The 13,947-nt window shown below is 34.9% G+C and overlaps 1 protein-coding gene across 2 annotated transcripts in view; it reads left to right on the forward strand.

The window, feature by feature from the left end:
* Positions 1 to 13,947, forward strand: part of LOC150108864 (GTP-binding nuclear protein Ran) — an 87,295-nt gene that overhangs the window by 18,097 nt on the left and 55,251 nt on the right. For both annotated transcript variants that reach the window (XM_090403859.1, XM_090403850.1), the window contains exon 2: positions 7,194 to 7,245. In XM_090403859.1, the coding sequence (XP_090259985.1) occupies positions 7,195 to 7,245 (51 nt within the window). In that variant the 5' untranslated portion in view covers position 7,194. The remainder of the gene's footprint in view (positions 1 to 7,193; positions 7,246 to 13,947) is intronic.

Genomic DNA, 13,947 nt, shown 5'->3' on the forward strand with positions numbered 1-13,947 from the left:
GTAGTATAGAAGTTTTACATTGTTAGATTTAGTATTAAGTAAGAGAGAAAGGTTCCGTGTTTTACTGAGTGATTTTTTTTTTGGAAGGATATTCATCTCCTATCCACGAATTTTGGTGGCGCAGCTAGAAATCAAATAAATTTCCAAAATTCAATTTAGAACAACGGCAGTTGTTCAGACAAAGAGATTGGCTCCAGCCAGAGGCAATCTCTTAGATCTGAAGATTTTGCACACGTGAACAATAATATTTGTGGCTTTGAGACAAAGGGGGAATTAACTTGAGTGAGAGGATTGAAGGTTAAGAGATTAAATCAAGCAACAGTTAAGAGATCAGAGTTACGACTGTATGTTAAAGTAAGTTTTGAAGATAAGTTTTGAATTGAATAAATAAATGGTGTAGATTTTAACAATGGTGCAGATTTAATTAGTCACCATATTTTTACAAAGTTCCCTCTTCTATCTTTTCAATGTGTCCAAAGTATTTCAGCTTTCTTCTGTCAATATCTTTTAAGGAGCCTTAAAGTGCCAAACTTTTTTCGCACCTATTCATTTGACTTCCTTTCAGTATATCATATCCTCAGCAGCCTTTTGTAACACCACATCTCAAAAAGTAACTATCCTTTTCCTATCAGATTTCTTTAGGTTCCTGGTCTCGCATCCATAAGTCACTGTTGTAAAAACAGCTGTTTCCAGAATCCCCACTTTGCTCCTGTGACAATCTCTTTCCACATTTTAGACAAATCCTGACTGTTGTTTTAACCATGGATCCTAGGTATTTGAACTTGCTGACATCCTCAATTCTTTCTGCATTAAGGTATGCATGTTTCTCTTCTTTGAGAACCATAATCTTTGTTTTGCTAGGATTGAGTTGAAATCCTCTATTCTTACTAATGTTATTAACTTAAGCATTTGTCCCACTTCCTTGTCATTACAAAGGAGTACTGTTTCATCAGTGGACCTCAGATTACTTATCAATCTGCAACCCATCCTAATTCCTGTGTTAAGCTCATCCAACACTTCATGCATGATGTCCTCAGCATAAATACTGAACATGTGAGGAGAAAGTAGGTATCCTTGCCTAACTCCCTTGCTGACGTGAAGCCAATCTGTTAATTCAACGCCTGTTCTTATTGCGGCCTTCTTGCTCACTTTAAAAATCAGCTGTCAACCTGATGATAATGTGTTGAGGAAAACCTATTAATTTCATTATTTTCCACAATTTCATGTTCTGAACATAGTCAAAAGCTTTGGATACAACCAAGGAATCTAATTTCTTGATACTTTTCAATGATCTGTCTAAGGCAAAGGATCTGATCTCTCGTATACCCCTTTTCTTTCTTAAAACTTGCTTGTTCCTCAGGCATCTCTGCCTGAAGTTTGGACTCACTCCTATTTAGAATGATATTTAATAAAATATTGCTTGCAAGAGAGATTAAACTAATAGTTCTTGCAATCCTTCTTATCTCCTGCAGTGGTATGAAGACTGGCTTCTAATCTCTAGGCCATAATCCTGTCTCCCATATCCTTCTAACCAATCTATGAAACTCTTATACCTCCATCCCTTGTGGCCTTAAACTAACTTTGCTGAGATTCCATTTACACCTATGATCTTATTGTTGTTAAGATGTTTGATTGCTCCTTCACCCTCATAACTAAGTGGTGGAGGTTCCAAATCCTAAATTTTCATGGTTAAGATGGTGCTTCCAAATTTTTTCCTTATTCTCTCTTGTGTACAGTGTCTCACAGTATTCTTTTCATCTGTTTTTAATTTCCAGTTCTCCTGTTAGTACTGCTCCATTCCCATCTTGGTGACATTCAGTTTAGGCTTAAACTTGTACTTTAGATTACAAACTAAATGAAATTTATAATTTAAATACATTTTTAATTGTGCTTCTTCATCTGGAATTCTAATCTCTTCACACTTTCTAATATAAAATTTTTCCTTACCTTGTCGGATGGCTTTTCTCACTTCTCTATGTAATCTTTTATATTGTTCAGTCCTTGTATTTCTTTGTTTCTCCAGATGCCTCATTTCAATCTGATATCCATGGGTCTCTTAATCTCCTAATTGGATCTAGATACTTCTTGACTGTATCCTCAATTATAACCTAGACCCTTTCCCACAGGATTTCTTACTCTGGCTCTTACTAGCTGATGGTCATCACCACAATCTGCTCCTGGACAGGTATGCACATCAAAGATGCTTGTCTTCCATTGTTGGAGAGCCAGAATGCAATCAATTTGGTGCCTTGATCTATCAGTGTTATTTGTCCAAGTATAGGTCTGTCTGATGTTTCTGTAAGCAGGTATTGGCAATGACTTATCGATTAGTACTGGCAAGTTGTAATGGCCTTTCACCACACGTTACGTTTACCCAAGCCAAATATTCCACACTTAGGCCTCTCTCTCATACTCTTTCCAACTTACATTAAAGTCCCCTATGATGAAAAGTTCATCCCTTCTTGGCAGGCAGTCCAACACAGTCTGTAGGTTTTCTTAGAACTACGATGATATTGATACATTGGTAGGATGATGAGCCTTAAGTCTAATATAAAGTATCCTGTCATTGACAAGATTATAACCAAGAAGAGCTCTTGCCTGAACTCTTCTCAGTACCACAGCTACTCTGTGATGTTTTGAGTTGCCTCCTGAATAAATTCATCTAGTTTATAATCCTGTCTTTTGAAATGACCTTCTTCATTTCATCTGGTCTAATTCTCAGGATGTCAATTTTATACATTTCCATCTCTAGATAATATCAAAAGTACCCATTTGCAGACCCGGTACGTTCCAAGTACCGATATAAAGGTAATCTCTGAGATTAATCCCATACACCTTCTGTATTCCTCATTCACATTAATAGTGACTTGTATTGGAGACTAGCATATTTCTTGAACAGGACCCTCTGCTTAAGCCCTGAATGTAGCTCTGATTATTCTGCACAACAACCGATTGCATCATGAGATGTATTATAATGCACAAACATATTAGGATTTTTGAGTCGAGTCACTGCAAGAAAAAAAAAAACGGTAGTGTTGCAGAGGTGGTTTCCTCATCTGGGGGGGGGTGATCCCAGTTCATTTCACATTAGTCAAGGCTAGGTCTTGAGTAATGTGAAATGACCTCACATTATTTGCTTCAGTATTCCATAATGCAAAAATATTAGAGAACTGCTACCCAGACAGAAAGATACGAAGGTTAAATCAGTGGTCACTGGTCAGCTTGACTGTAATTTTTGGTATATAAGTGACCATTGATTTCTGCATTGATTTAACCTTCGTATCTTTCTAGTCTGGCTCTCACTGACGAGAGACTTCAGTAAATGTTGAGACAAGTCTGGGTAGTAGCCCTCTGTAATATTTTTGCATTATGGAATACTGAAGCAATTAATGTTGAGGTCTACAACCTTTACCAGTATATAAGTAGCCTGTTTAAGATACTTTATACGTGAGCTTTGTTTGCTTGCACTTCTGTAAAGGATTGAACAAATAATTTCTTGTCGAATATAATTTACTTTGTAATAAAGTGAAAAATCTTTCAATATCCACTCTTTTTAGCCCAATACTAGTGATGTTTCATATTGGTTTATATTTGGACATATGCTGTGGAAAAGTTTTGCAGAAATTTATTGTTTTATATTTTGGCCTTATGAGTAATTTCCACCTGTCAATAGCTGTTTTTGTGTAGTATTGCAAATGAAGCATTAGTTTCATTTGTATGATGAAAGCTTTTTCTTCCACTCTGAGGTGTGATAAAACTTTTCTGAACTTAGCAGATGATTCTGCTGCTACAGTCAATGCAGAGCTTCTCTACTTATAGATAGTGTAGAATCTGCTACATCGCTTGCTGTTTATTTCATCAAAGTTATAAATTGTTAATATTGTGTAAAGTGTGACTTCTTTAACCCGACATTAGTAAGGTCACAGACCCCAAAGATTTTAAATTGACTATAACTTTTTAACAATGCATGGCAGCGAGTCATGCCTCATTATAGCTTCCCCTTCCGTAACCCGTTACTCGATGCCATAGACAACATGCTGTTGTGCGCAAGCAAGTTTAGTGTGCTGGTGTCCACCAGACCCCACCTTACCAAAATTATGACTATATTTACTTCCGAAACGTAAGTTGTTTTCATGTATATTCTACTAAAATATTATTGTTACTGCTGTGTCTTCTATATTTTTACATACCAACTATAAGCAAATAAGTTTTCGTAAATATTTAGAGGGCATTTTGAGAATAATATATTTTTTTTTTTTACCAGAAGAGTTATGAGCAGGAAGAACAGAGGTTACGTAAACTCTAGATGACACTTTGACAGATGAGGAGCCATTTAGCGGAGATGATGATAGTGAAATTGATTTAGAATTAGTCAGTAACCATGAGTCTGATATGTAAATCTAATATTGATTAAAAAGATATGGATTTCTATAGTACACTACATTATTTGGATGGGTCTGTGGGACCCCTCCTTACCACTTTTGTTACATTTTCCCACCTCACCAGCACCGGGTTAAGATTTCAGGTTCTGCCAACAGTTGCAGACTTCAGAGAATGTTGTACATTAAGTTCTGTTTACTGTGAAAACCTAGCAGACTGTCAAGATGTTAAAACTTCCTTTTAAAAAAAAAAACAGCAATTTGGTTTAGACATTTAAATGTGATAAATCACAGAAGTTTATCCATAAGTTTTACACACACTGATACATTACTGTCTAATCAGTTGGAGTCTAGTTTGAATCATGAGAACATTTTGACACAAGATAAAACCAATATCATATTTCTATCTTTGGAAAGATTTCTGGCCCCAAACTACTGTTCTGCCCATTACTTTCCATATTTGGAATCATGCATGGATTTCCTCATCTCCCCTCTTTGAGTAGTTCAGAAACAAGACTGCTTTAGACATTTATTTTAGGACTCCTTCACTGAAAGGAGGGAGATCCAAATGTTATGAAAGGACTTCCACAAATGTGTTTTAAGTAGCACAAATATTTGATTAGTATCATTATCACTTTGCATGCAAACTACTCAGGAAATTGGTAACTAAATTATTATACCTGTATTAGCAGTCCTGTCTAGTTCACTATAGTAAGTTTACTTACATGGCAGTTCAGTCTTGCATTGTACTATTTGCCACCTCAAGACTTGCACAAACATCCATGCTATAGTTTGCTGGATTTATAGCAGACTTATCAGACAAATCCTTTAAAAAAAAAAGGATTTATAGCAGAGTTGTTAGCTACTTTGCCAACCATGCTGCCAAAAGATTTTCCCAAGACATAAGTATTCAAATAGCATTAAATACTTCCAAGTCTTTTCACAGCACTATAGTTTACTCTTATTGTAGAGACTGCAGGAACAGTTTAATGGATAATTTGTTGTATAGTACGCCCACAGTTTGTAGATCTCTGCTTGGCGTTTTGCCAAGAATAGTCTATTCATTCTGAAGGGGAGAAAGAAATGGAGGATATACGAATTGGTCGCCAACATGGAGGTATCAGGAATAATAATAATAATAATAATAATAATAATAATAACATGTGAAATCATGTGCTTTCTTGTCTGTCGCTGTACTAGTAGCAGCTTGATTTCTGTTGTCGCTTTTTTGTATTATATTTTTATTATTAATTTGTATGATGGATCCAGTACAGTCAACAAGTTCTGTTGTTAAACGTTTCAGTGGCAAAACTCTTGCAAAAGAATATTGAATAATGTGCTGACATTCTGCGAAAAAGAATCGTTAAAAGGCACTCTCCTTGTTCCCCTTTCTTAAGTCATAAAACTTGCAAGTGCAATTGCGGGCGTATCGGGATCGGTCGACTGTTAAAAGAATTGATAGGGAATCAAAAGGCGAAGGTAAGCCAAAATTTAAATCTCCTTAAAAAAAAAAAAAAAAAAAAAAAAAAAGCGCCAGAGAAAGAAAACCATAGAAACTGTAGCTTTGAATGATTTTGATGTAGACGTTATAAGAACTATTTGCGAATTTTACATGGGCGAGAAAAGAGTGCCAACTGTTCTGAAATTGATTCCTGTGCTTAAAGAAAAAATTAATTTTCCTTGGAAAAGAGAAACTTTATGGAAAATGCTTCATGAAATTGGATTTTGTTTTAATGCTATTGAGTATGTTTGGGCAGAAGTGAAAAGTTTTGTTCGCCATCACAACGTAACTGGGGATATTGACATGTCAACTTTTTAAGCTTTCAGAACAGGCGATTGAAAGCATTACAGTTCAAAACTGGGGAAAATATTGCTCTCGTGTCACCTCATTGGTAAATATGTATTGGGACAGAGGCGGAATTATCGAAGAATTATGCGAATCTTTGGTGATCAGCTTAAGTGAAAGCGATGGTGATTCAGATGGCTATGAAGATTAAAAGGATTTGATAATGGTATTTTTTCCAACCTTTTTTTGCATTGGTTTGTTAAAAGAGTCACAACAAGTCATAAATAATTAAACGGTTTAGGACATTAAAGTGTCTCAGTTCTCTCAACTATAAATTTAGAATATCTAAGTTCATTTGAAAAAAATTTCTGTTTTTCTGTATAATTATTTTTATTTTATAGAAAATTTTTTAATACTCTACGTACATTTTTCCAACTATTATACAAGCAAAATAGTTACTTTAAAAACTACAATTTTCATAAAGGAAAAGCTACATTTTCCGACCTGTAATAATAAACAACTTCATCTCAGAAGACGGATTGATTACCCTATTATTGGAATGGATTCTCCTTTTTGGGACATGCGCAGAAGTGTCGAAGGGCCTCTAATCTGTGGGTGAACTATAAGACAAATTTGTCATTGAATTTTGACCAAGATTTTTTCAGATGTTTCTTACATTGAGTTGTTTTTTGAAACAGTGAGAATTACCTTTACTTGGTTGAGCATTTGCTCTTATTTTAAAGAATAACAGTTAATCTCATTAATGTATAACCTTAGTTATAAATACTTAATAAAACTGACTTGATTACAAAAGACTTGCTGTTTGTCCCTTTTATTACAGTTATCTTACTAACTTAAGGAATTCCATGCTTTCTTTCTTTCTTTTTTTTTTTTTTTTTTTTTTTTTTTTTTTTTTTTTTTTTTAAATAAAGCTCTCTATTAAATTAAAATATGAACTTAATAGTATGTGGCTTACAGAATTAGAAATTTAAGAGAGAGAAAAAAATTACATTTTTATTTATTTTTAGAATGCAGCAACCTCAAAATCCAGATCAGGGTGATGGTATTCCTACTTTTAAGGTAAGTATTTAAAAAAAAAAAAAAAAAAAAGAATTCTTGAAAATGGATGTAAAGGTCGGAATATGTACATATTCCGACCTTTTCAGATATTCAGATTTATAAATATGAATATAAAATTGGAAATATAAATGTTAATCAGTACTTGGAAGCTACCACTTATTTTTTAGCATGTCGTAGTTACATTTGGTAGTGATCACACTCAAATGTAGTAGGATTTCAATAATCTAAAATAACTTTTATCGATATGTTCAGATGTCATAATATAAGCAAAATTTGGTTGTCGTAATGCTTTGTTTAATATATTATTTTGGCTTTAGTTTATAGTAAAGCATACAGAAGGTTGATTTAATCTTAAAATAAAGAGGTTAATAGTAAATTCTTATTGGAATTACTAAAGATTTATTGCATTATTATTAAGAGAAACCTCCAGGCAGTCATGAACTCATCGAAGGAGGCCATACTATTCACACCCAGCTGTCATACCTTTTCTTGAATTCATTCATTCTGCTTTCACATACAACATCCAATGGCAGTCCATTCCTCTGAGAGAAAAATCTAGCCCTTATTCCCTTTTTGACAGCATTCATTCTCAACTTGCAAGGATACTGTAAAAATAATCATAATTTAAAATTCTGAATATTTTTACGTATCGTTTATGTTAGAATGTTTATTAGTTTTAGTTTCATAACACGCGTTGTCGGCACTTGCAATGTTCCCGTTATTGAAATTGTTTTGTCAAAAATGATATGTAAAGCAGTTAAAAATTTATGTACTTACCGGATTTGAATAGTTGTGTTACTTTAAACAAATTTATTGTAATTTAAAATATTAAGTTTTGTTTTAAATTAAGGGGATATAAAATCCACATTGTTTCAAAAATGAATAAGAAACTCAAAGATTGGAATCGGAGAGTTTCATGCCGAATATAGTAAACTATAAAGTATCTGCGAACACTAGCGTGAGCTAATGCAAGTGACCCTAGTACGTAGTACAATACCGGTCAACTCGTTGCAAAGGTGGGGAAAGTTCAGATCGCTATTCTTAGGTATTTTCCATAATGTAAAAACACATTTCCTAGGAAATGTATGCTGTTATTACATTATGGAGGGAGGTCACCACCCAGACCGGTTTCAGCCTTTTTTGAGGCTTCATCAGTGAGTAGCTAGACCATAATACCAAAGTGTATAGCGAAAAGAACTTATATACTCTGCTATACGAGTTTCCAAAGTTTTGTGTTTTTATGAAGACATTCTCTTGTCGCTAACGGAGACACCGTGTCAGCCATTATACCTAACTTCTTGCTTACCAGTTTCGCAGAGTGTGCATGCTCCCCGAGAAGTTTGCTGTGTGATTGACAGCTGACAAGAACAGCGTTTGGTATCGAAGCAACAAGAGAAATCAACAAGATAACGTTCGGAAGGAAATTAGAACACAGGCTGGCAGACATTTAGATTCGGAGGAAATTGAATTTTTTTATGTGACAGTCGGAAGAAAATTAATAGTATATTCCGAAAAGGGAATCGTGGAACTATGAAGTTTTAATGTGGAATAAGTATTGATAAATAAAAGGAAAATATTGTTATAGGCATTTTAAAAGGAATATTGGAGGAAACGCTAATTGGAAGATTTATAGTAGATTCCTAAAAGGGAATCTTAGAACTGTAAATTTTTTAAAGTGGAAAAGTTGTCAATAAACACTGTCAATAAACATTAGTGAATAAAAGAAGTTGCTATTTATGTTCTAAAGGAATGTCTGAGAAAACTCTGATTAGGAAGTTTCATCTGTATTAAGGATGCTGGATCTAACTATTATTTCTACTAAAAAGAGGAGACAGAATTGAGTCCGAAAGAATCAATGTCTGCTACATAAGTATTGAGAAAGGATCCTGTGAAAGTGAAGAATAAAGTCTCTTTGGAAAAGGACCTTAACAAAGAAAGAAACTGGCTATGAACATTTTGTCATTGTGCAAACAAAGTGTTTAGTCTAGTCTTAAGTGCAAGTTTATTTTTAAAAGGCCTTGGATCCAATTAAATTTGTAGTTATGTCATATTGTTTGAAGTGTATATATATATATATATTGTTTTTGTTTTATTAAATGTATTTATTTTGTATTTTGGTCTTGAGTCAGTGATTATTTGGATTCTGAAAGAAAGAGTTAAGATCATTGCACCAATCGGAGTGAACCCACCCTTGTGCAATAAATAAATATATAGGTACACTCGGAATAAAAAAAATAATTGTTGAACAGAGATCATCTCTATAGACAGGATAATATTAAATAATTAAAAATCCTATATTTAAACAATGGTGCATCCAGTAGGATTAATATTATGATAATATCCTCTATATAAAAATCCCTAATATTAACAATCCCCCTTTTGACAGCGTTCATTCTCAACTTGCAAGGATACCCTTGCATCCTTTCCTCACTCTAAATAAAATGAAGAATTCTGTCTATTGAAATTCTGAAGAAGTTTCTAATTTTCAGTCATACTGTTAATAATTTGTGGATTTTTATATAGAGGATATTCATAGATATTATCATAATATTAATCCTACCATAGAGATGATCTCTTTTCAACAATTATTTTTAATTTATTTCTGAGTGTACCTATATATTATTGTATGCACAAGGGTTCACTCCAATTGGTGCAATGACCCCTTTTTTACTATTTCTTTCAGAATCCAAATAAATCACTGACTCAAGACCAAAATAAACACATTTAATATAACAAAAACAATATATATATTCACTTCAAACAAATATTACATAACTAACTACAAATTAATTGGATCCAAGGCCTTTAAAAAATAAACTTACACTTAAGACTAGACTAAACACTTTGTTTGCACAATGACAAAATGTTCATAGTCAGTTTTTCTCTCTCTCTGTGAAGGCCTTTTTCCGAAGATATATGACTTTATTCTTCATTTTGACAGGATCCTTTCTCATCACTTATGTAGCGCACATTAATTCTTCCGAACTTAATTCTGTCTCTTTTCTTCAGTAGAAATAATAGTCAGATCCGCCGTCCTTAATACGGATGAAACTTCCTAATCAAAGTTTTCTCGACCATTCCTTTAGAATGTAAATAGCAAATTCTTCTTTTATTCACTTGGGAATATGCCAAGAATGTCTACACATGTTTTGTGGACTTGGAGAAGGCATATGACCGGGTTCCTCGGGACAAGCTTTGGCAAGTAGTACAGGAGTATGGAGTGGATGGTCAACTATTAGCTGCCATCAAGTCCCTGTATGAATGCCCAGAGTTTTGTGTCAGGGTAAACAGCACAAAGTCTGAACCTTTCACAGTCTCCGTTGGCCTCCGCCAAGGGTGTGTTCTTTCACCCCTCCTTTTCATAATATTTATGGACTGGATCGATAGGCACAGCCGAGGCAGTGAGTGTGTCAGAATTGGAAAATGTAGCATTGGACGTCTGCTTTTTGCAGATGACCTAGTTCTGCTTAGCTCTTCCACAGATGACCTCCAGCGGACCCTGGATAGGTTTGTAGCTGTTTGTGCAGACGCCAGAATGAAGATCAGTGTGGCCAAAACTGAAACATTTGTGGTCTCAAGACAACCATCCCAGTGCACTCTAAATGTAAGTGGAGTCCCAATGAGACAGGTGGAGAAGTTTAAATACCTTGGGTCCATATTCACGAGTGATGAAAAATGGGACGTAGAGCTAGATACTCGAATTGGCTTAGCAAGCTCAATATTGCGGGAGCTTGGCCGTTCGGTAGTATTGAAGCAGGAGTTAAGCCAGAAGGCAAAGCTGGCTGTCTTCAATACAGTATGTCCCCATCCTCACCTATGGTCATGAGAGTTGGGTAATGACCGAAAGAATGCGGACATGAATCCAAGCGCTGAAATGAGGTTCCTTCGAGGGGTTGCGGGGCTGACAAAACTCGACAGAGCCAGAAGCTCTGCAATTCGGGAAACCCTCAATACTCAACCGCTGCTTCTCCGTGTTGAGAGATCACAGTTACGTTGGTATGGGCACCTGGTCAGAATGCCACAAGAGATGCTCCCTCAGCAGGCCCTCTTTGCCAAGCCAGAGTGTGGGAGGCCACGTGGAAGGCTAAGGACTCGCTGGATAGACTATATCCAAAACCTTGGGTGGACACGTTTGGGAATCCCACCAGAACATCTGAGCTTGGTGGCAGAGGATCGTGACCATTGGAAGTTCCTCTTGCAGCTTTTGCCCCCACAACCCAATTAGGAAGAGTGGGCCTTGAAGATGTATGTATTCACTAAATGCTTATTGACAGTCTTAACTCTTCCAATTAGCGTTTCCTCCAATATTCCTTTTAAAACGCCTGTAGCAATATTTCCCTTTTATTTATCAATACTTATTCCACTTTGAAACTTAATAGTTCCACGATTCCTTTTTAGGAATATACTATTAATTTTCCTCTGACTGTCACAAAAAAAAATCAAGTTCCTCTGAATCTAAATATCTGCCGGCTTATGTTCTAATTTCTTCCGAATGCTGTTCTTGTTTTTTCTCCCATTGCTTTGATACTGACCTTGTCAGCTGTCAATCGTACATCAAACTTCTCGACGAACATGCGCACTCCATAAAAGTGGCAAGCGAGAAACTGGGTATAATGGCACACGTTGTCTCCATTAGCAACAAGAGAATGTCTTCAAAAAACACAAACACTTATTTTAAATTACAATAAATTTGTTTAAAATAACACAGCTATTCAAATCCGGTAAGTACATAAATTTTTAACTACTTTACATATCATTTTTGACAAAACAATTTTCATAACGGGCACATCGCAAGTGCCGATAATGCATGTTATGAAACTAAAACTAATAAACATACTAACATAAACAATACGTAAAAATATTCAGAATTTTAAATTATGATTATTTTTACAATATTACCCGCCTCTTTTGTTTACTAGTGTTTGCAGTCTACAAGTTCTCAATCTGTCTTCATAATCAGTATCTCACAATCCTGATATCATTTTTAACCCTCTTTGCTTGCTCCCTCTCTTTATAGTATGAGAATCACTATGTAATCAAGGACACCAGACCTATGCATAAATGTCCAAATAAGGTCTTATCAAGGCCTAAAGAGGAGAAAATTTACATGTCAAGATTTGTTTCAGCATTGCAATTATTCTCAGAGTTGTATTTATAATCTTTGCTATATGGCCCTTGAACTTCAACTTCCTATCTACCAAGAATCCCTAACCTTATCGGTCTCTTCTAGCATAATTCGTCAGTATAATATGAACTTGTGATGTCATGCACTTTGGTGTGATTAGATATTACATTTATTGACATTGAACTGACAGCTAATTCCAGCATATTCAAATCATTCTGCAAGTACTGCATCATTAGCAAATAGTGTATGTTGCATATCAAAACCTTCCCACTGTCATTAAAGATTGAATAACAGTGAACCGTGGACCTATCCTCAATGCACACCACTGTTACCTTGAATCGTGCAGATTCACATCACACATATGAATTTTTGATATGTCAGCCAGCCATCCTCTTATCCATGCCAATAGTTTTAAACCAATCCCATATCCTCCAATTTATGCAGCAGTCTTCTATGCTTTATTCTATCAAAAGCCTTGAGCAAAATCCAAAAGTAGCATGGTGTATCCAATCTCCTTGTGTTAACTCATTGCTAATATTATAGAATGTGAGCAAGCTACTAAAACATGATCTTCCCTTAGTTCACCCATGCTCTTCATGGTATACAATATAAACCCTTTACCACCTACTACTGGTTTTAACTGAGGAAAGTAATAGTAAACGATTAAATCTGCTAGTATTAGTGCTCTGTGAAATTTGAAAGACGACATTTTGAGTCAGCCTTTAACACAAGTGATTTTGTTTATCAGATTTCTTATGCGTTTTTCTATTGAGGGTAAGGACCTAATTATGATTGAGGAAAATGTTTTATTGTTGAGAGGTTATAAAGAAATAAAGCAAGATAATATACAAATAATAATAATTAGCAGCGTAACAGGACATTCAGTGTATTGGTATGGTTATTGGTTAAATGCTCCAAAATTTATAGTACCACGTTTGGTCTCCAGATGATGCCTCCACATAGTCTAGCCATTGTTCCATTCTCATTTGTATTTAATGTACTATAACATTTTGGCGAGTGGAATTAAAAAAAAAAAGTCGTTTTTAGCATCAATAGGATACTTAATGCATATGCATTATGTAACCATTCTTCTTTCCCTGGATTTCTCATACATATTTCAGTCTTATAAATTGACTGATCATGGTGACATGAATTCATACTATTTGTCACCTTTTCCTTTAAAAATGTTTGAATAATTTGTCCTAGAACAGTTGTGATAATACTGTTTCTGAAAGTTAAATGATGCAACAGACCATGCAACAGTAAAAGAGGATGGCGGGGGGGGGGATATGGTGCATGCACTAGGAGAGAAATGAGTTGTGGCAAGCAATGAGGACTAAGAAGAAAAAAAGAAAGAAAAAAAAGTGCTAAAATGTTTATCTAACAACATATCAGTGCATCTTAGTTAAATCACACTGAGAATTTTGCATTCTTCTATTGTAGTCAATTCTCCCTATAACAATTTCATAGGGACCACAGTAATAGTTTATTATAGTGGGTGGTTCACTATAATAAATTTCTTTTAGCACAACATTGTATCTTTTTAGGACTTCTCAGTCTTTTATTATAATGATGCT

This window comes from Typopeltis vanoorti, chromosome 2 (assembly GCF_054136105.1).
Source record: "Typopeltis vanoorti isolate ZY-2024b chromosome 2, IOZ_Tvanoo_1.0, whole genome shotgun sequence".
In the NCBI taxonomy this organism is placed as follows: domain Eukaryota; kingdom Metazoa; phylum Arthropoda; class Arachnida; order Uropygi; family Thelyphonidae; genus Typopeltis; species Typopeltis vanoorti.